Source organism: Gigantopelta aegis, chromosome 15, assembly GCF_016097555.1.
Source record: "Gigantopelta aegis isolate Gae_Host chromosome 15, Gae_host_genome, whole genome shotgun sequence".
Lineage (NCBI taxonomy): Eukaryota > Metazoa > Mollusca > Gastropoda > Neomphalida > Peltospiridae > Gigantopelta > Gigantopelta aegis.
In genome coordinates this window covers 34,453,991-34,477,988 of record NC_054713.1, presented here as the reverse complement: position 1 = coordinate 34,477,988, position 23,998 = coordinate 34,453,991, and the positions used below count along the sequence as shown (strand labels likewise).

At 35.1% G+C, this 23,998-nt stretch overlaps 1 protein-coding gene across 2 annotated transcripts; it reads right to left on the bottom strand.

The window, feature by feature from the left end:
- Positions 1-1,652: 1,652 nt before the first annotated feature.
- Positions 1,653-15,658, bottom strand: LOC121389926 (myeloid leukemia factor 1-like). 2 transcript variants are annotated; one of them, XM_041521595.1, is made up of 5 exons: positions 15,565-15,658; positions 7,269-7,500; positions 5,883-6,180; positions 4,301-4,474; positions 1,653-3,166 (listed from the first exon to the last, which is right to left on the bottom strand). In XM_041521595.1, the coding sequence occupies exons 1-4, from the start codon at positions 15,597-15,599 to the stop codon at positions 4,305-4,307; spliced, it is 735 nt and encodes a 244-aa protein (XP_041377529.1). In that variant the 5' UTR covers positions 15,600-15,658; the 3' UTR covers positions 1,653-3,166; positions 4,301-4,304. The 2 variants fall into 2 exon arrangements, with proteins under 2 accessions (XP_041377529.1, XP_041377528.1); XM_041521594.1 differs by lacking the exon at positions 15,565-15,658 and adding an exon at positions 13,791-13,959.
- Positions 15,659-23,998: the final 8,340 nt, after the last annotated feature.

Genomic DNA, 23,998 nt, shown 5'->3' with positions numbered 1-23,998 from the left:
GGCAAGCAATTAAGTTATATTGCATTACAAAGGCCAATATAGTTTAATTATACTGCTTGCATTACAAAGGCCAATATAGCAGTGTTGGTGTAGTTAAACATTGGCAGTTAAATCTAGTTCAGTTATACTGCTTGTATTACAAAGGCCAATATGGGAAGTGTTAGTATAGTTATACAATGGCAAGCAATCAAGTTATATTGCATTACAAAGGCCAATATAGTTTAGTTATACTGCTTGCATTACAAAGGCCAATAGAGAAGTGTTGGTGTAATTAAATACATTAACAGTTAAATCTAGTTCGTTATACTGCTTGCAGTACAAAGGCCTAAAAGTGTTGGTGTAGTTATACACTGGCAGGCAATTTAACTTAGTTAAACTGCTTGTATTACAAAGACCAATATAAGAAGTGTTGGTGCAATGATACATCGCCGATCGGTAGGTAAAGTTAGTTCAGTTATACTGCTTACATGACTTGCAAGGCCAATATAGGTAGCGTTGGTGCAATGATACATCGGTAGTTATACTGCTTGCCTTGTCAAGACCAATATTGGAAACTGTCAGTGCAAGGCATCTAGCAACCTTGGCCTCTGAAAATTGCGAGACAAACTGTTTTGCTGGTTAGGCAAAAATGAAAAGGGTTACCTGAATTTGTCTTTGCGTAACCCAAAAGTCGTATACGCCAAATGTTGAATTCTCAGAGGCCTGCACCAAAGGCAAGGCTTCAGGTGTGTACAGCTTATGATAGCATAAATGTTAATATTAAGATTTCACATTTTGGTGACCTGCACGTAAGTGACCCCTATACCGTAAAGATGGTACAGATCCCGTATACAAGATTATATTAAATGGATTGTGTACAATTGTTTGGCGTACGTTTTATTCAAACATAATGTCATGTGACCATCTGTTCTTGTGCTTCATGATTCTAAATTAAAGTTAATAAACGTGTGTTACGGAAAGAAAGTCTATAAAATTTCTGACAAGATGTATAACATATTAAATATTTTCACCATGTCAAAATCTTTTCATTAATAACATTTAGTAATTTTCCAATAAAAAGCTACAATTTTTTTGCTAACCTGCTCCCTGGCCACAACATAATTTTCAAAATATTATTTCCACGATTAGCCCTGTGTATACATGCAGTGCTAGCTTGGGTGAGCAGAAAAAGTTTGCCAAATAATCCATTAACTTCAAAAATTCCACAAACCAAGTTATTTTCTCACAAAATGTCAATTATAATATGAAATTACTAATTTGCTAAATTAAAATACAATTTGCCAATTGCTTTTAACATTCACAATTAATTGTAACATGAAATTACTAATTTTATAAATTAAAATACAATTCACCAATTGCTTTTAACATTCACAACTGGCGAATTTGGCAAGTGACAGAGCTCGCCCTGACATGAAAGCAGAGTACCAAATCTTTTTTTTTCTCCCCAGCTGAAATTAATTCCATTCCCAATAGTGAAATGACTGGCTTTTGGCCACACAGGACGCAAGCACAAGCAGTGAGATGCATTTTGTGCACATAAGCATGAAGGGTACATGATTACACAGAACGCAGGATGTTTATGTCATGATGTAAAGTGAGGCTGCATTAAATCAGGTAACTGATAAGCGTAATAAAACACTAAAAAGCCGATGTAAATATTTGTCGTATATTTCTAACAAAAGAAACATGTTGCAGAACAGACCACACTCGCATTTGTTATTGTACATCCTAAACAAAGTTACAAATAGAACAAATAAATAAAACAGAAGGCGTAAGTAAGATGATAAAAAAAAAAAACGTTATACTTTTAAGATCAAACAAACAAAAAAGTTATATACTTTTGTCTCAAAATGATACAATGTGTAGCTCACCTATCTGGTGACAATCCAGAAAAAACAAAAAGATACCTTGACAAAATTGTGAAAGGTAAATTAAGCTGAACAGAGACTGATTATAATACATGACTTAGTCGATGTGTTCACTGGACTGTCGCACCATCTCAGTTTACTGACACAAACGTCAGCAGTGCTTTCTACAACTTTAGTTTCCAGTGAGCAACAAATCTACAAGTACAAAAGTCTGCGTCATTCCAATTGGAAATACATAAGATTGAACCTAAACATTCACAGATACGTTACAAAACAAAAGAAAAGTGAAACTGGACACTTGGCAACCACGTCTTGTGGATTTTCCTACTTCTTCCCTTGCATATTTTGAGATAGTATTCTCATAAATATATTTCCTATCGAGTCACCAGCACTAAATTAAAATTAAACTTAAATACTATAAATAATTTAGAAAATTTACAGAATTAACACCAGATTTTGGTGGCGTTTTGTTTTTATCAATTCAACATTTATACTGTTAACTCTTCATTTTTTTGGAAAATACATCCACAATTTTTATTTTTATTTAATTTTCAATATTTATGACAAGATAAGAAATGTCCCATGTAAATGAAGGCTGATTTTTTTACAGTTTATTTTATTTAGAAGCATGCATGTTTCAATACATTTCTATCAAATATTGTGTCTTACGTATAAGAAAAAAAAAGTTTGGTGTTGTATACGATTTAATATATTTCCACACATTCGATTTTACTTTTTAATCTTTAGGTTTAGTATCATATATAATTTAATATTTGTCAATATATATCTCCCCAAGACACTTTTCAGAGAAATAACAAAAAATAGTTTAGTCTAATTCTATATCTAGTGCTGTGTACAATAATATAACAAACTTCCTCGGAATACGGAAACAGATTTCTGTGTACTGCACATTTTCAGATTCGCCGACACATTGTAAATTAAACTTTTTGGTCATTTTCTGAAAACCTAAAACCTGCTCACTGAAACTACATCCAGGAAAAGTGGCACAGATCTCCCTAAATCACATGGATCTCAAATACAAATCACGACAAATTCACATATTTTATTATTTATCCATTTTGGAAGGCGCTACGTGTATGAATGGTGTCCAGTATCCATCGAAAGAACAAACATCCACTGTTCAAGATGCAGAAGGAAAATCGATCAAGAATGTCGGTAGCAGCATCCACTAAACTTGCAATGACGATGTATAGTGAAATGGAATAAATAATCGGGATCCATTAGTCATCAAAATCATTCCATTTGCCAATCATTGTTCTCAGTTTTATATTTCAGTACTGCAAACAAAAAAAAAGAGAAGAAAATAAGAAGAGGTCCTTTATAGACCTCGCCACAGAGTAATTAATTCACGGCTCAAAACAAAAGCAAAATATGGCCAGCTGGGGGGGGGGGGGGGGGGGGGGGGGGGGGGGGGGGGTGGTGGGGGTGGTGGTGTTTAAAGCAGGTCAAAAGAGAAATGTCCTAAGAAAAAAATATGGCCTGCTGGGTTTGGTACAAGTGAAAAATGATGACCTCTGAAATGAATTATAGAATTAAAATATAACTAAATCCAGAGCTAAACAGCAGATGTGATAATAGTGCACACATCTCTCTTTCGAAAACTGCAGGCCTTCGGATTTCACACAAACAACTGTGTCGGTAAAATCACGTTACCGAAATTTCATTTCCCATGATTATTATATCAAGTACAACTATTTACCAAAAATAACGATCGATCCCAAACCAACCACGCATCAAGCGAGCCAACAGCCAATCAAATGCCTAAAATCGTCCAGTGTGTACTATCCACCCTGTCCTGGTCATGTGATAAGGAATTTCTTCTTTCTCCTAGAGGGGAAAATGCCATGGATCGGAGGTCAGGTTATGTATGGGGGAAAAAACCCATGTTTCCTGATAGGGCAACATATTTGTCAAAAAAAGTAAAAACTCCACGAAAGTCAAACTTGATCCACCACTCTATATGAAAAACATACATATTCCAGCTCAATATATTGACACATTAAAATAACCTCTGTAAAACTGTGATGGTTGTAATAACTACCAAGCTCCTGGGCCGTAAACACTTTCATAAATGGATAAATCCTCATGAAACATAAAATTTATCAGTAATTAAATTTCAGCTGCAAATCGTAAACATTGTGAAAAAAACATTTTGTTTGTAAAACCATTTGCATGGAAATCTTCTCCAGCTGAATTAGTAGGCAATTTAAAAAAATGGCCACAGTAAAAAATATTCCATGGAAAAATAGTACTACAAACACATAAACAATTTAACTAATAAAAGTGACACAGAAAAGTGAAAGTTCCTCGGCATTGCTGACTGCTATAGTTATTTGCCAGGATTGAAACGGGACTAAAACCCAACTAGATTCCTACCAAATTAAAAGGTACACTGAGTATCACAAACTTACATAGTTATTCTCTGTCACGGTGGCTTGAGTTTCTGTGTCGTTCCATGATGGCCGGTGTTGATCGTCTCTGGCTGGCTAGAGGGTTGTGACGGGGGCCACGGCCGTGTTCTAGACCGCCCCGGTTCAAGCGATGGGTCCGTTCTTGCCATTCGCGGTCAAATGTCCGGGCCTCCTCTGCAACACAGAGATATATTCATATTACATATAATATGGGGAAAAATTATTGTGAAGTCGACATCCTTGATGTTTGACACCAAAATTAATGTTTGTCTTTCATCTTTGATTCGTTGGACAATTACCTGAAGTCCAAACCAAATTGTTAACAACTACAATAAATTACTTTCCTACCTTTAATTACCATTACATTTCCCAAAAATTTTGTCCAGATACAAGTTGTGAAAAAACCCATTATAGTGACACAGATTCCACATATGCAACTGTAACGATGTCACCAGTATCGACTTCGCTGAGATCGCATAGGCCAAAATACATGCAGTTTTCTGCCGTCTGCCATTTTGCTTTTTTTATGGAATACTCTTCAAGCCTCGTAAGTAAGTGACATAATTAATATAAAATCAATGTTCACTTGTGGTATCTTTAAACAGAAAAAACAAATAAATAAAAAATTAATATGACGTCATTACGTTTGCTTTTATATCGCAACATGTTATGACATTGTTAGATTAAGTCATATCCTTTCACCCCTCTTAGAGAGTATTCCATAAAACGTCAAAATGGCAGCCGGCACAAAATTACATGCTTTTGGCCCTATGCGATCTCAGCGAAGTCGATATAGGTAACATAGTTATCATCTAATATGTGGAATATGTGTCATTGTAATGTTTTTTTCAAGATTTCTGTCTGGACAAAATGTGGGTAAAATCTAACGAAAAATAAAGGTAGGAGAGCAATTTATCGTAGTTGTTAGCATTTTGGTTTGGATGTTAGGAGATAAAGCTTGAGGTAAAAAAGTAAATGTTTGCAGGCATCAAACAAACAATAACACCCACAAATTTAAGAACTCCATATGGTTTTATTGACTGTAAACTGAAATGTTTCTGACACGATACCAACTAAATATCTCATATTTTTGAAAAGAAACACCTGGTTACAACCCAACCATAGACCTTTCAACAGATAACTGGGCCTGTCCCATTTTCTAACAGTTCACGTCACTTTCTAATGACATCATTAGCTTTGCAGGTGTTAATGTCTATTTGATCCCAGAAAAACAAGAAGAGTAATTTCAAATCACATTACAGAACATGCCTACATGTACCATTAAAATATACAATAGCTGGTATTCCTTACACTTCATCGTGCTTTTTTTTTCTTTTTCTTTTTTAAATAATCACTTTATTAACAGAAATATTTTCAAAATATTTTCAAAATTCACAAATCTTGGAGTAAAAATACCCACATTAATTATGGATTCAATAAATAACACAAAAATTTAATACAAAGGTTTAGGGTGTGTTTTACAGGTACCTCCAAGTCTCACATGTGCTAGCAACAACATCTGAAAAGTGAGCGGTGCATTTTCAATGATATTCAGTGTATCAAATAAAACAGTTATTAATACCTTCTTCTAGATTTATGAACTCCTGATTTTCCTCCGATTCTCCTGTGCGCCGATTACGAGACCTCTCGATCATATGACCGCGATCGCCAATATGATGTCCGATCGCCATCTTCTCTAGCCCACTCTCCGAGTCGCGCACGGTCTTACGGACCTCCTTGACACCATCCGGGGCCTGTCTGGTCGACGATGAAGCCTGGTAGATCCTCGGCTGGCCGTTGGTGTTGGAGTACGACATGAACGATGACTGCGAGAAGACATTGGCGTTGCCGTTTGGGTGAGCAGTCGTGTCCACCTGCTCCTGAAATGGAAAAAGGGATGTTTGCCGACGTCCAGGTCTGAAATAATCTTCCTTAATGTACGCCCTTAAGGTGATATTAGTCTTAAGATCGCTTCGTAAAACGGAGGCTGGTAAACCCATGCGTGGATTCATGGTTAGAATATTGGGGTAGCGGCCACCCCAAAAATTCGAAGTGTCTTTAAAAAGTATTTAGCAAATGAAGAAAATGCATGTATTGGTTTTTATGGGGAACATGTAATATCTTGTTCAGCTTTATATTTCAATGGAAAATTACTATATAATGGGCCCCCCCAAAAAATATATGTGGTTCCAGTTAGTAAAGTTACATGTAAAACATTAGGGTAGCTAGGTAGGCTATAACTTTTTTTATTGTTATGATTTTTAAATTCCTAAAATCAGCCAAACTGGTCTTGGCAAAGAGAAATTAATTAACATTTCTAACAAATGCAGCTTCGCCTCACTGTTTTGAAGATCAGTAGGTTGAAAAAACATTTTTAGTGTTGTCGACGAAAATTGCAAGAGTCAGTCGGTTAGCCTTATATTTAATATGTTTTAGAGTACGTTTGAATACTGAAGGATTAAACGTTTAATTATCTCCCTGAATACTGGAGGTGCCCTTTTTAAAAATTACACCACCTCCCTAAATACTGGTGTGTCTTATTTTTTTTAAACATTGCACCTAGGTTCTTCACGAGTACTCAGGTACTGGCAGAGTTCTGCAAGACTCGAATCCGTTCAGAGGACCTGAGTACCCGTGCAAGGAAAATCACTTTCATATAATTCTATTTTTTAAGTCATTTAGCCATATGCTTGCCGCCGGTAACATTACTTGGCTATAGAACATGGTGGAAAAACGTCAAGGGAGTCGAATGCAGGATTTGGCATCCATGTTCAACACTGGAATTAAAATACATAACATTATTTTACTTTATTCCATAGTCTTATTATCATCGAGTGTATGCGTCAGGTACTCAAGTACTCTGGTCCGACTCATGAAGGCCCTAATTGCACCCCTCCCCTACTTGCTACTAAAATCCACACGGCCAACCCCGTAAGCTGTATCTATAGCATTTCTCAGTAGTACTTACAAAAGCACGATGCATGTCGTCCATCATGCGCCTGGTGTTCATGAACATGTTTTCAAACAGGCTACCGAACGGATCCATGGGTCTCCTCTGTATCCGGGCCACTTGTCTCTCCTCATGCTGCGGCTGCGGCTGCGGCTGCCGATTCATGTCCCCAAAACCCAGCATGTTGTTTGCCATGCCAAACGGATCCAGCATCATAGTCTGCATGTGCTGCATGTGGCGATGATGGTTACTTTTAACCAAAAAAAAGAAGAGATAATAATAAAAAATGTAAACCATAATAATAGGAGAGCTGGGCGGTATACCATATATACCATCAGTGTTTTTGGGTATGGCACTATGGAAGTGAATGCAACCGCAGTCAACAGAGGATATGGACGGCCTTCCCCAGAAAGAAAATGGGTTAAGTTTAGGGTTAGGGTTCAGAAAATCATACAGTAATGATAAGAGTAATTAATTTTGTCAAAATATTACCTGGGGAAAAAAAAATCTGCAAAAACATTTTGGGTATGGTGCCATACCCGTTTTACCCTCTGGCAGAAACCCTGACCATTCAGTATCGGTATCATGTCAATACCAATTTACTGTAGTGAGCAATTTTCAAAATTCCGAAATTTAGGTATTGCAGAATGTTTCCCACCATTTAGTAAAGCACTCACAATATATCTGACGAACTTAAAATAGCTGAATGGAATTTTATTTTATTTATATGAAATCAGTAACACTGGGAATCTTTGGATATATTTGGGATTTGCCGATAGTTAACTGGTTTTCTACTTTATGCTGACAATATTTTTGCATGATGCATAAAAAAGGCTGACCGAGATCCGAGTCTAAGTTAATCACAACTTCCATTTCTTTTAAATCAAGTGTTTCATAAGGTCTACGATGACACATCCTATAACTATTTAGATATTTATTACTCTGAGAAATTTAGGTGTTAAAATTTTACTTCAATCGTAACATGGTTGCAATTTGTTTTTGTGGTGATTATATTATTGATTATGTAATGATTTTTATCTGCATGAAATCGAAGTACTTTTCACCTATGTGCTTAACAAGGTGTTGAAATTGCCAGTGCTGAGTTTTAATATAAATGGTAATAGATTCATACATCCTGGCATTTTCGATACGATAAGCAAAAAAATTAAATATAATAAAAACAATACTTCGTACATACAATAATACTTTACCTTTCTCAAGTCACATTAGTTTATTGTGAAAAACAATGATAATTTCCCATGCTCAAAAAAAAAATAGCTGCTAAGTCGTACAGATGTTTCAGCTATATTTTCACAAATGTTATATGTTTTTGATAGTTTCACTGGCTGTCTATTTTTGTCCTTGTTATGATAGTGTAGGGTCTATACTCCATGCAACAATTTACATCAAAATCTTCTTTTGAAAATAAAATCATAAAATGTTTGTAACTTGTAAAAAATATTGAATGATTTTCAGACCAATAGACAGTGTTCACTGAAAACATATTTACATTATGTTTTCATCATAGGTTAATGTCTAATCCTCTTGTTCTACGTATCAACAGCACCAAAATTCAGATTGTCACCTTAAGTACTCTGACAGAGGTACAGAACTATATATTGTTTTAAAATCTAATTCCACCAAACCACCTTTATTTGTAGTAAATGTAAATGCACATGTAAACATGCCCCCCACCAGAAATTACCGAAAAGAACTTCGCTGTGAATGACATAAGAGGTAACCCAACCACCCTTCCATAAATTTTATTGTACAGTGTAATGATCACGTGGTATAGGAGAAGCCACGGTGACGTCACATGTTTTGATCACGTGGTACCGCGTGAGCGCTGGTAGGCAAGAAACCAGTTGACAATACTGGCATTAGTAGTAATGAACAATCGAATGTTTTTCCGTCAATTAAATCAGTGTACACTAGTTTTGATGAATGGTATTTTGTCATGGTAATTTCATACGTTGTTGTTAAGATGCACAAGTCACTGTAGTAAGGATTATGAAATTAGTTTCATCAAATACAGTGGAAGCGAAACGTTGAACAGTTAAAGCTGACAACAATCAACTTTGCCCATCCCACAACGGAGATCGTCATTTTATACAAGGTTTGTTGTATGTTATTCATTCGTAATACTAATACACATCAGTATTTATTGAAATGAAAATTGAAAAGATAATAAAATAAAAAATAATAATAATAAAAGCCTCCACCAAACTGACATGGAAACAAAGTTACCCTGTGAACAGTAGGCCTACCCAGTCAATCGACAAACAACGTTTTATGTAACTTTTTGTTTGTATTGACAGATCCATTATAGTGGGTAAAACAAAAATCTGAATATATTTTATATTGTATTATGCCATAAAATATGTAGGTGGCTGGAGTATTTATATTTTTAATTAAATAACAGGGAACTGTGTGTGTGTGCGTGTGTGTGTGTGTGCAATCAAGCATATATATATTGTTTCATATGAAAATGGTTCTGAAATATTTCCATTTATTAATTATATTATATGTTAATTATAATGTTTTACTTTTTTTTATTGAAGAAGTGATCCACAGGTGTATTTGTAATGTGTAAGTTGATTTTTTAATAATAAAATAAAAGGTATAAACATTTCAGGGTGGGATATCAGGTGTATGAAATCATTTGTTTGGGATTAAAAATAAATAAATACTAATAATAAAACTGGATATTGATCCACAAGTTGGTGATAGCCATTATATTTTATTAAAAACATAAATTATGTTACATGCATTTATTATATAAGTTATCTGAATTTGTTTGCAGCAAATAAAGAAAGAAAAGGGGAGCTGATTGTATTTATAAGTATTATTGTCATCAGTGACAGATGTCAATATGTCTTCACAAATACATTTATGTGTATTCAAATATTTCAATAATATTCAATATACACAATATAAAACTTTCATACTTATATATCATAGAAATTTACCAATTTTCTTATTTTTTTCTAGGTATCAGTGATCCCTGTTTATGGACAAAAAGAGAACCGGCAACTCTTGGATGAAAAATGGGCCTTTCACGATGAATTAAGGGCGTTTAAGTTTTAGGGTGAATTAAGGGATACTAAGGAGAACACTGGTATCAGATTCAGCGATTCTTTTCTACAGTATCTCATGTTTCTGTGCATAAGAGGGATACCAGAACTTTTTTCACTGACTTTCCAAACTACCATGTGCAATATTATTGGGGCTATTCAGTATGTGATGATGACATTGATAACACACTGACTTTCCAAACTACCATATGCAATATTATTGGGGCTATTCAGTATGTGATGATGACATTGATAACACACTGACTTTCCAAACTACCATATGCAATATGATTGGGGCTATTCAGTATGTGATGATGACATTGATAACACACTGACTTTCCAAACTACCATATGCAATATGATTGGGGCTATTCAGTATGTGATGATGACATTGATAACACTTGGATTTAATCTTTTTTTACCAGGATCTCTATTTTCTAATAAAAACAGACTTTACAAAATCAATAAAATTATATCGAGAAACAGTAGACAACACATATTTATTATTTTCTTTTTCTATTATCATTATAAACCAATGATCAAATGATATTTGCATTGTGTTAATGTGTGTCTTACATTAAAACATTGTATTGTTACCATTTACAGTAATTTGTTGTTTTAACTGGTTTATTAATCAGGTTGAAAGTGATAGCCTTTGAAACTGTGCCTCTTGTCAAAGGTAACTGACACTGTTTTAGATTTGAAAGGAAGGAATCTTTTATTTAACAATGCACTCAAGTCATTTTAATTACGGATATATAGAGTCGGACATGTTTAGGGATCACACAGATAATATTAGGGAGGAAACCTGCTGCTGTCACATAATGGATTACTCTTTCCGATTAACAATAAGGGATCTTTTATATGCATCAGCCCACAGACAGGATAATAAATAGTGTAGCATTTGTTACACCAGTTGTAGAGCACTGGCTGGAATGAGAAATAGCCCTATAGGACCACCAACAGGAATCAATCCTAGATCGACTGCGTATTAAACTATGTCCTGGCCTGCATGGGATTAGGCGATTAAAATATTAATGGCAATTTTTATGTATATATATATAAAAAAATAATGCTACAAAATGTTCTGAAGATGGAACCACAAAGGTGAGGGACCAAGTAACTTTGAGATGTATCCAGTTTAAAAGGCTTAGTTCTGTACTAATATTTAAAAAGGGACGCTGTAGCTAGATGGAGCAATGTATGTGTGGTCATGGAACATGTATGGAAACTAAATTTAGGTTCCTCCATTTTAATACAATGTGTTAATATGTATCCGATATCAGCAAGTTTAAGGAATAAAAAAGGACTTGATAAAATTAATAGTTTTAAAGTTTTTGTAAAGTTTTCTAATAAGATACTTGCTTAAATTTATTGTTGATGAAAAGCCTTACAAATGAACCAGTAGACAAGTCTGATGTGTTATATATATATATAACTACTGTCTATATATTGTCTACTGGTTGTTCATTTGTAACGAATGTTCATATATATATATATATATATATATATATATATATATGTGCGTGTGTGTGTGTGTGTGTGTGTGTGTGTATGTGTATCTATATGTACATATATATGTATATGTATATATACATATATGCATATATATATATATATATATATATGGGTTATTTAAAATTGTTAAAAGAAATAATTTCCTTTAACAAAGTGTAGGCCAATTATTTCTTTTAAACAGTTTTAAATAAAAAATATAGGCCTACTCGTTTTATTTTATTATTTTTATTTGTGTGTGCGCGCGTTCGTTTGTAATGCTTTACTTGAAATATGGACCAGACGCTTTAAAAATACATGGACTAAAAATATTTATTCAGGTGAAAAGAAAAAAGTTTTGAACTCGGTCAATCGTCAAATTTTATGGGTGGAAAGAGTACATGTATCTCCTCCATACAGGAGCTATGTAGAATAGCGTTCCCGTGCTACAAGCGGTAATTTAAGCACGTGTTGGCCATTCTTTGCTATTCACGCTACGCTAGTTCGCTTTGTTACTAATGGCCATTATGATAGACTTCTGCCTACCAGATGCGCGCGCATGCTGATACGTGACGTCACTTCCCTAAACACATGGCTTCTCCTATATTGTCTAACTTTGGCAGGTCAGATGTCAGTGTTGCATACGATAACTTTGCAGGGATTTGTGATACCTGGATTTCACTATGAGGCCATCAGTACCAAAATATTAGGAAAACTGATAATATGCACACTATTTACGGTAATCTAATTCAACAAATTTGTAAGAACGAATCTGATTGGATCTCTACTAAACATTTCAGGTGGTAAAATCACTGATATACCGGTCGCAAATCTTCAGGCAGAAATACGTCATGGCTTAAGCAAAGAACAGGGTTGTTTTGTAATGACATTATGAAGACAATTTCTGTAGCGTTCATATTACGTACAGAAGTCGTTAAATACTGAGATGTTTTTTTTATGTCAGAAATGAACATATTATTCTTTATTAGTCGTTATCTAATCACGAGAGCTCATTAAATATGTCAAATTACACATCTACGTGAGAGCCGCTAACTGTTCGATCATCCATCGTCTGTTAATGGGTTGCCTAATGACGTTTATATGCTTATTCTTACTAAAAATATGACAATTTCCTATTTAAAATCAACCAACAAACAGTTTAATTAGAATAGGGATAACCCTACTGTGTTTTTCGATTTGCGGACGTATATCGGTGGTTTTACAGTCGCAAATTTGCGACTGTAAAACCACCGATATACGTCTGCAAATCGAAAAACACAGTAGAGTTATCCCCTAATTATAATTAAAACATAAAGTTGGCAGTTTGACTTGAAGCATTTTCAATATTGAGAGAAAAAAGACACTTTGTTGTTTATGTTCAGGCTGATAGTGACGAAATATCTCGCGATACATGCAGTTACAAACAAAGTATTGAAAACATATGTCGATCGAAATTGTTTGACGGTATGACATTGATAATTAAATTATTTTTAAAACCTGGGGCTATGCCAACAATAACCCAACCAACAGCTCAACAGTTTCGATTCAAAGAAAGTAAACACGTTTATATTACTGTAACGTATTTGCAGCGGAGTATCCATATTAGTACTGCATATTATGACTGATATTCTCAATCAAAAAACGTGTAATAAGGGGTTTTATTTAACAAAGATGCAAAACAACGATTTATACACACCCATGACATATTTTTGATATTATGAAAAAATCAGTTATACTGACGTTTGTTTACTCAGATATTCAGTCACAAGGCATGTCAATAACCGAAGAAATAAAATCGAATAAATCCAATCGTCCGGATTAACGCTGGTTCGGCACACATCAATTCAAAGATTACATTTACAAAACTGACTGCAGTGCACTGCAAGCCCGTAGGCATTCGTTTCATCTCGGCGTCTGTTTACACTTTCAAAATGTACGTTAAAAAGACACAAACGCGTGTATTTCAACTTACGCAAAGAAGGGATCCTCCTCAAATTCTCTGAAAAAAGATCTTCCAAGCATTTTAGTTAATTATGTCTGTCTTTGTTGTGTCTAGTAATGATTAATTCACGAATTGTTTTCCTTCTGCAGTAGAGCAACTATAGTGATGACCTTTCTAGCACTTTCCTGTCCGTCACATATATGTGTGTACTGCGTCAATACTTTACCCAATGGGCACTGTTTGCCTTATATGGATATTTTCGTAACAAATCACCTTCGGTAAATTCCGTGAGTAATTGCGAGTGAATTTTGTCTCATAAAAACAGAATGAATGAATGTTAAAAAATAACGACACACCAGCACTAAAAATACATCGGCTATTCGGTGTCAAATTATGGTAAATGTAAAAATTAAGTGATGAACAACATCAATATAAATTCAAGAAGTAAATTAAATCAGTGTAAAGAACTGTGTAAAAAATACAAATATCAGATCCCCCCCCCCCCCCCCCCCCATCAGGCTACGGGCCTGTAGGTACTGGGTTCGCAGCCCGGTACCGGCTCCTACCCAGCGCGAGTTTTAACGACTCAGTGGGTAGGTGTAAGATGACTACACCCTCTTCTCTCTCACTAAGCATTAACCACTAATAACTAATATAACCCACTGTCCTAGACAGACAGCCCAGATACCCGAGGTGTGTGCCCAGGACAGCGTGCTTGAAACTTAATTGGATATAAGCACAAAAATAAGTTAAAATGAATTAAAAATGAATGAGTCAAGTATGCGAGCACGACACAAGACTATTTCATCCTTCCTGTACTGCCTATAGGAGGACTGCCACTCTCCCAAGACTGGCTTGATAGCATGAAGTTTGTTCTCATGAGCAACGTTCCAATTATCTTGTCAAGTCGAAAAGAGTTGGGGTTGTGTATTTTAACTTCTAAACCTTAAACTTTGACTTGATTGGAAGAACCACATATCGAAACTGACAATACATATCATACTATGTCACTTATAGATCGCACGTATGTTTATGGTACTGTCAAATACAAATACCGAACCTATCGTCCATTCCTAAAACTCTTGTCAAAATATAGGCCTACCAATATTACGTTTTGAACACACATCAACACTCATAACATATTTTTACCAAAAAGTGTATGTTAACATTATGTTTTCTTCTTTACAAAATATCATCAAATTGTATAGATTTAATTTCATTTCTAATACAGTGGTGAACGATAAATGAAACGGCCAAGGTAGGCAGTTTCACCCGAATTGTTTCTAGTAATCGATAAAACAGAAGGGTCACACATGGCCCACACAGATTGCGTGTGCTCTAGTTTAACGGGTCCATTAGTTCCCTTTATCTATAAATTAGTATATAAAAAAATAAAATTTAAAAATATATTTAATTTTTGCAGTTTGATGATAACTTAAGAAACTGTGTCTGGGTTTTTTTATTTCATTTACTAAGAAATTATTTAGCAAATGTGTATAAAATTTAATAATATGTGTTATACAAATGAAATATACATAGCCTATCTTGTACAACCCTCAGGCGTAAGTGCAGGAGATGGTGGTTCGGGTCTATCCCCCTCCCTCCCCCCTCCCACTCCCCACACAAACCGCTCTACTAGCATTTTTTCCAGTATATTGTCCGGGGGAGCAGGACTCGACAACACATTCCACCCCATAAACTTCGCTCGTCAGAATCAAGAGACCCCACCCCTGCTACAATTCCTGCACACGTGTCTGACCATGATACTACTAAGTAAAGAGAAGTTATAAAAGACAATATTTACTTAATCGAGTTCTGTTCGAATTCATTCGCATCCATTTTTATATCTGTGCTACAGGAAGTATCGGGTATGTTTTCAAACAGGACAGTACTAAAACGAGGAGACAATAACATTACGTCAGCAATTGTTAGTTGCTAGGTAACGCATCCAATACTTTTTTTCTTTTCTTTTTAATCAAGACTGTGATATTCAGTCTTAAAAATTATTATTATTATTTTTACACTACCGTATACCAGGGATGTGTGTGTGTGTGCGCGCGCGTGTGTGTGCGTGTTTCAATTCACATTTAATTTTAAATGTTGCCGCTCGAAGTGATCAGTGATTGTTCGAGAAGCCCGAGTGAAAAAGATAAAGTACATACAAATCTTCATCCATTAAATTTCTGGGCGGGACGTAGCCCACTGGTAAACAGTGGTGTAGCCGGGGGGGGGGCCTCCCCAGTCCCGGGAAATTTTTACCTTTTCGCTTATTAATAACATTAAAAAGGTTCCTGTGTCATATCCCACTACACAGGTGCCCCCCCCCCTTACAAAATCCTGCCTACACCACTGCTGGTAAAGCGCGCGGTCAGTTTGGGATCGATCCCCGTCGGTGGGCTCATTGGGCTATTTCTCGTTCCAGCCAGTGCACCACGACTGGTATATCAAAGGCCGTGGTATGTACTACCCTATCTGTGGGGTGCATATAAAATATCCCTTGCTGCTAATCGAAAAGAGTAGCCCATGAAGTGGCGACAGCGGGTTTTTTCTCTCAATATCTGTGTGGTCCTTAACCATATGTCTGACGCAATATATTATCGTAAATAAAATGTGTTGAGTTCGTCGTTAAATAAAACATTTCTTTCCACAAATATGTCACTGTTATGTGAAGAAAATTCAAATTCAATCTGGGGCGTCACATGTTAACCTATTATTGGATTTTGTTATAATATAAATTTCTAAATAGAAGTAAATGTTATTAATTATTTCAATGTTATTTTTTGTGGGCATGTGAGCATTATAATTGTTACATTTCACAATAATTTTTTTTATTTTTGGTCATTATGTAACTTTCAGACTTCCTTTAAGAGCGGGAACTAAGTAAAACAAATTTAAAATAACAAAACAATGTTTAACTCAGTGTGCAACAAAATATTTAGTTTTATCTAAAGCTAAGGATAACAATTTACCAATTGATTGACTCAATGGTCCTCCCAATACTTTTGTATGGATGTGATGTGGACATAATATTATTTAATAAAAAATATTCATATAAATTTTCTTAGACGATTATTTTTGGTAAAAAAAAAAAAAAAAGTACGTTATTTGGGGAACTTGGTAGAATGCCGCTAAAACTAATTATTGATCAAAGAATTATAGGATCCTGGGCACGTATAGTTAAAAGTAAATTCACAAAATTCTCTCATTTACTTTTTAATTATATGACAAAAGACTCTACTGTAAACGGGCTAGAAAACTTAATACACTTGTTAAACAACCTAGGCATGTCCGATATTTATATGTAAAAAAATATCTTCCATCTATAAAAATACAAACTGAGCATGTTAAAACAAAAGCAATTAGACCAGTACTTACAAACATGGCATAACAACATCGAGTCTACATCTAAAGTCAAAACACATTTTATTTTGAAACAAACTTTAAATTTGAAAACATACTTTATTAAATTACTCGAAAAATTGTGGATCATCAGAACAAATTCAGAACATGTAATCACTATTTACCCACAGAAACAGGATGCTGGAATAGCACCCCAGTCGAAAACAGATTATGTACATTGTGCGAAGAAAATGATATTGGAGATGAATATCACAACCTATTTAAAAAAAAACCACCCTAGCATACTTAAATTCAAAGACATGTTTTGAGAAAGACCCTAGTTTGTAAACACTAAGGCATATTTTTCACCTAGACCCTAGTTTGTAAACACTAAGGCATATTTTTCACCTAGACCCTAGTTTGTAAACACTAGTTAAGTCATATTTTTCACCTAGACCCTAATTTGTAAACACTAAGACACATTTTTCACCTAGACCCTAGTTTGTAAACACTAGTTAAGACAAATTTTTCACCTAGACCCTAGTTTGTAAACACTAGTTAAGACATATATATTAAACACTTATATATTAAAGGGACAGACCCTAGTTTGTAAACACTAAGACATATTTTTCACCTAGACCCTAGTTTGTAAACACTAAGACATATTTTTCACCTAGACCCTAGTTTGTAAACACTAAGACATATTTTTCACCTAGACCCTAGTTTGTAAACACTAGTTAAGACATATTTTCCACCTAGACCCTAGTTTGTAAACACTAGTTAAGACATATTTTTCACCTAGACCCTAGTTTGTAAACACTAGTTAAGACATATTTTTCACCTAGACCCTAGTTTGTAAACACTAAGACACATTTTTTACCTAGACCCTAGTTTGTAAACACTAGTTAAAACATATTTTTCACCTAGACCCTAGTTTGTAAACACTAGTTAAGACATATATATTAAACACTTATATATTAAAGGGACAGACCCTAGTTTGTAAACACTAAGACATATTTTTCACCTAGACCCTAGTTTGTAAACACTAAGACATATTTTTCACCTAGACCCTAGTTTGTAAACACTAAGACATATTTTTCACCTAGACCCTAGTTTGTAAACACTAAGACATATTTTTCACCTAGACCCTAGTTTGTAAACACTAGTTAAGACATATTTTCCACCTAGACCCTAGTTTGTAAACACTAGTTAAGACATATTTTTCACCTAGACCCTAGTTTGTAAACACTAGTTAAGACATATTTTTCACCTAGACCCTAGTTTGTAAACACTAGTTAAGACATATTTTTCACCTAGACCCTAGTTTGTAAACACTAAGACACATTTTTCACCTAGACCCTAGTTTGTAAACACTAGTTAAGACATATTTTTCACCTAGACCCTAGTTTGTAAACACTAGTTAAGACATATATATTAAACACTTATATATTAAAGGGACAGACCCTAGTTTGTAAACACTAAGACATATTTTTCACCTAGACCCTAGTTTGTAAACACTAAGACATATTTTTCACCTAGACCCTAGTTTGTAAACACTAAGGCATATTTTTCACCTAGACCCTAGTTTGTAAACACTAGTTAAGTCATAGTTTTCACCTAGACCCTAGTTTGTAAACACTAAGACACATTTTTCACCTAGACCCTAGTTTGTAAACACTAGTTAAGACATATTTTTCACCTAGACCCTAGTTTGTAAACACTAGTTAAGACATATATATTAAACACTTATATATTAAAGGGACAGACCCTAGTTTGTAAACACTAAGACATATTTTTCACCTAGACCCTAGTTTGTAAACACTAAGACATATTTTTCACCTAGACCCTAGTTTGTAAACACTAAGACATATTTTTCACCTAGACCCTAGTTTGTAAACACTAGTTAAGACATATTTTTCACCTAGACCCTAGTTTGTAAACACTAGTTAAGACATATTTTTCACCTAGACCCTAGTTTGTAAACACTAGTTAAGACATATTTTTCACCTAGACCCTAGTTTGTAAACACTAAGACACATTTTTTACCTAGACCCTAGTTTGTAAACACTAGTTAAGACATATTTTCCACCTAGACCCTAGTTTGTAAACACTAGTTAAGACATATATATTAAACACTTATATATTAAAGGGACAGACCCTAGTTTGTAAACACTAAGACATATTTTTCACCTAGACCCTAGTTTGTAAACACTAAGACATATTTTTCACCTAGACCCTAGTTTGTAAACACTAAGACATATTTTTCACCTAGACCCTAGTTTGTAAACACTAAGACATATTTTTCACCTAGACCCTAGTTTGTAAACACTAGTTAAGACATATTTTCCACCTAGACCCTAGTTTGTAAACACTAGTTAAGACATATTTTTCACCTAGACCCTAGTTTGTAAACACTAGTTAAGACATATTTTTCACCTAGACCCTAGTTTGTAAACACTAAGACACATTTTTCACCTAGACCCTAGTTTGTAAACACTAGTTAAGACATATATATTAAACACTTATATATTAAAGGGACAGACCCTAGTTTGTAAACACTAAGACATATTTTTCACCTAGACCCTAGTTTGTAAACACTAAGACATATTTTTCACCTAGACCCTAGTTTGTAAACACTAGTTAAGACATATTTTCCACCTAGACCCTAGTTTGTAAACACTAGTTAAGGCATATTTTTCACTTAGACCCTAGTTTGTAAACACTAAGACACATTTTTCACCTAGACCTTAGTTTGTAAACACTAGTTAAGACATATTTTCCACCTAGACCCTAGTTTGTAAACACTAGTTAAGTCATATTTTTCACCTAGACCCTAGTTTGTAAACACTAGTTAAGACATATTTTCCACCTAGACCCTAGTTTGTAAACACTAGTTAAGACATATTTTCCACCTAGACCCTAGTTTGTAAACACTAGTTAAGACATATTTTTCACTTAGACCCTAGTTTCAACCCGTAAAAATTGACACTTATATATTAAAGGGACAGACCCTAGTTTTTAAACACTAAGATATATTTTTCACCTAGACCCTAGTTTGTAAACACTAGTTAAGGCATATTTTCCACCTAGACCCTAGTTTGTAAACACTAGTTAAGGCATATTTCCCACCTAGACCCTAGTTTGTAAACACTAGTTAAGGCATATTTTCCACCTAGACCCTAGTTTGTAAACACTAGTTAAGACATATTTTTCACCTAGACCCTAGTTTGTAAACACTAGTTAAGGCATATTTTCCACCTAGACCCTAGTTTGTAAACACTAGTTAAGGCATATTTCCCACCTAGACCCTAGTTTGTAAACACTAGTTAAGGCATATTTTCCACCTAGACCCTAGTTTGTAAACACTAGTTAAGACATATTTTTCACCTAGACCCTAGTTTGTAAACACTAGTTAAGGCATATTTTCCACCTAGACCCTAGTTTGTAAACACTAGTTAAGGCATATTTTCCACCTAGACCCTAGTTTGTAAACACTAGTTAAGACATATTTTTCACCTAGACCCTAGTTTGTAAACACTAGTTAAGACATATTTTCCACCTAGACCCTAGTTTGTAAACACTAGTTAAGGCATATTTTTCACCTAGACCCTAGTTTGTAAACACTAAGACACATTTTTCACCTAGACCCTAGTTTGTAAACACTAGTTAAGACATATTTTTCACCTAGACCCTAGTTTGTAAACACTAGTTAAGACATATTTTTCACCTAGACCCTAGTTTGTAAACACTAGTTAAGACATATTTTTCACCTAGACCCTAGTTTCAACCCGTAAAAATTGACACTTATATATTAAAGGGACAGACCCTAGTTTTTAAACACTAAGACATATTTTTCACCTAGACCCTAGTTTGTAAACACTAAGACATATTTTTCACCTAGACCCTAGTTTGTAAACACTAAGACATATTTTTCACCTAGACCCTAGTTTGTAAACACTAAGACATATTTTTCACCTAGACCCTAGTTTGTAAACACTAGTTAAGACATATTTTCCACCTAGACCCTAGTTTGTAAACACTAGTTAAGACATATTTTTCACCTAGACCCTAGTTTGTAAACACTAGTTAAGACATATATATTAAACACTTATATATTAAAGGGACAGACCCTAGTTTGTAAACACTAAGACATATTTTTCACCTAGACCCTAATTTGTAAACACTAAGACATATTTTTCACCTAGACCCTAGTTTGTAAACACTAAGACATATTTTTCACCTAGACCCTAGTTTGTAAACACTAGTTAAGACATATTTTCCACCTAGACCCTAGTTTGTAAACACTAGGTAAGGCATATTTTTCACTTAGACCCTAGTTTGTAAACACTAAGACACATTTTTCACCTAGACCTTAGTTTGTAAACACTAGTTAAGACATATTTTCCACCTAGACCCTAGTTTGTAAACACTAGTTAAGACATATTTTTCACCCAGACCCTAGTTTGTAAACACTAGTTAAGGCATATTTTTCACCTAGACCCTAGTTTGTAAACACTAGTTAAGGCATATTTTTCACCTAGACCCTAGTTTCAACCCATAAAAATGGACACTTATATATTAAAGGGACAGACCCTAGTTTGTAAACACTAAGACATATATTTCACCTAGACCCTACTTTCACTAAGTTGGACACTAAGTTTGGTTAATTTACAAACCTGTAACAAATTTGAATACAATAGTGTGAAACAAGGATCGGACGTTCACCTACCGTTAAAAATAGACTAAAATTCGACTCCATAACCGTTACTTCTCAGACGCATGTGCGTTTTTAAGAATATGAAAAATGTATTTTGTGGTGTTAGAAACACCAGGATGACCAAAAACACTTCGATTGTACGGAAACTGATAATCTAAGCAATACAATACAAGTAATGTTTGATTTGATCGTAAACGGCTTTAATAGTGAAAAATATGCCTTAGGGTTTAAAAACTAGGGTCTGTCCCTTTAATTGTAATAGCATAAGCACCCTCCGTAAAATGTCAAAATTCATTTCTGAAATTACAAGTAAATTCAGTAAACCATAGATAAAATATTTCTGCTATATTTGATTGTTTTGTCAACATGTGTCTTCATTTTTAAAATGAGTATATAGCTATTTTGAATTATGTTTATATTATATATTATATTCTACGAAGAACTGTTGTCATCTTATCACTTTAAATACCTATTGTACAATAATTCCTCATATTATGCTGTCGTTTGACGGCCTGAGTGTAACGAAATAAAAGTTTCAAAAGTTTCCAAATAGCTATATAGGGCTGGAAACGAATCAAAACGCCTTTTCACCTAGATTACAACTAATATTGTGTGTAGAATGATGCAAATTATTGGCGAAATTGTTACAGACCAGCTGATTTTGCCCGAATATCTCTATCATTTTTGCCAGAATTTGAGGAATTGTATTGATAATTCGCTGCATTTAATATTGGTTTGTTTATCATAGCTAACTTTACAACCGTTTCATCTTGGCTAATTAGCAAATATGACAGAAGAACGTGATAAATAAGGTATTTCTTTTTTATTGCATGACATCCAAAGAAAGAATAGGAATAAATGTTGAGTTAAAAATCTGTTCGATGCGCCAACAGCATTCGTCAAAACCACAAACAGTCAAAATGGTAATTCAGCAGCGCGTATGCCCTCCATGTGTACCCACAACTGCAAGTCAACGCCTCTTCATTGACTGCCTGATGTGTGTATAGACTGCATTAGGGATACGGCGCCATTATTCCACTAATGAGGCACCAAGTTCCTGCAAAGTCTGTGGAGGGTTCCCGAGAGTATGCAGTCGTCTTCCCAGCACATCCCAGACGTGCTCGATGGGATTCAGGTTGGGCGACCTTGAAGGTCAATCCATGACATTGATGCTCGCGTTCCTCGGGTAATTCCTTGTCTGGGTCTGGCGTTGTCATGCTGAAAGATCAGGCCTGGACCATGAGCTACCATGAAGGGCACAAATTCCTGGGCCAGTACCTGGTCGCGGTATGCAGCACCGTTGAGGTTGCCACGGATGACAAGAAGTCGAGAACATCCATTTCCACAGAAAGCACCCCAAACCATTACACTTCCGCCTCCGAATATGTCCACTTCACTGACACAACAATGAGCAAGACGTTCACCACGTCGTCTCCAAACCCTCTGCCTGCCATCGGCAAACCGCAGTGTGAATATTGATTCTTAGATAAACACAACTCTATTCCATTCCCTCTGAGTCCATCGCAAGTGAGGTTGTGCCTACAATTGACGTTGACGTCGATGAAATTGGGTCAAAATGGGTCCAATATATGGGCGCCGTACGTAGAGGTGAGCAGTTCGCAGCCGATTTCGGATCATTTGCACAGACACCCGACGTCTGAAAAGTTCATTACTGGTTGCTGCGGAGGTGACGTAACGAAATGAAACTCGTTTAATATCCTATAAATGACGGACTTTTGCCTATGACGTCACACGTGGTATACCCGGTCGGGAGCGATCAGCTGTGGTGCCCGTTTGTTGTACTCGTGTCCGCAGATCATAAATTGCCCTCGACTGCAACCCAATGCCCTTGCAACGTCAGCTATTGACGTTCCCGCGTACAACATGCCGACGGCACATTTACGCTGCACATTTGTGAGGCGTGGCATCGAAACAGATCGTTACAAATACCTTTATTTGACACCCAATAGCGATGTTTTATGTTATTGTTATGTTTGTGCCCGGGTGTCGTTAAACATACATGCAACATCATGAGGTGTATGTAAAGCTGTAAAGAGTGTGACGTACACAAGACTCGTTTGTTTATTAAAGATAACAATGGTAAAAATTACGATTGAACGAATAAATGATATATAATTATACTTTACCTAGAAAGGAAAATTAAAAAAAAATATCAAAAGTA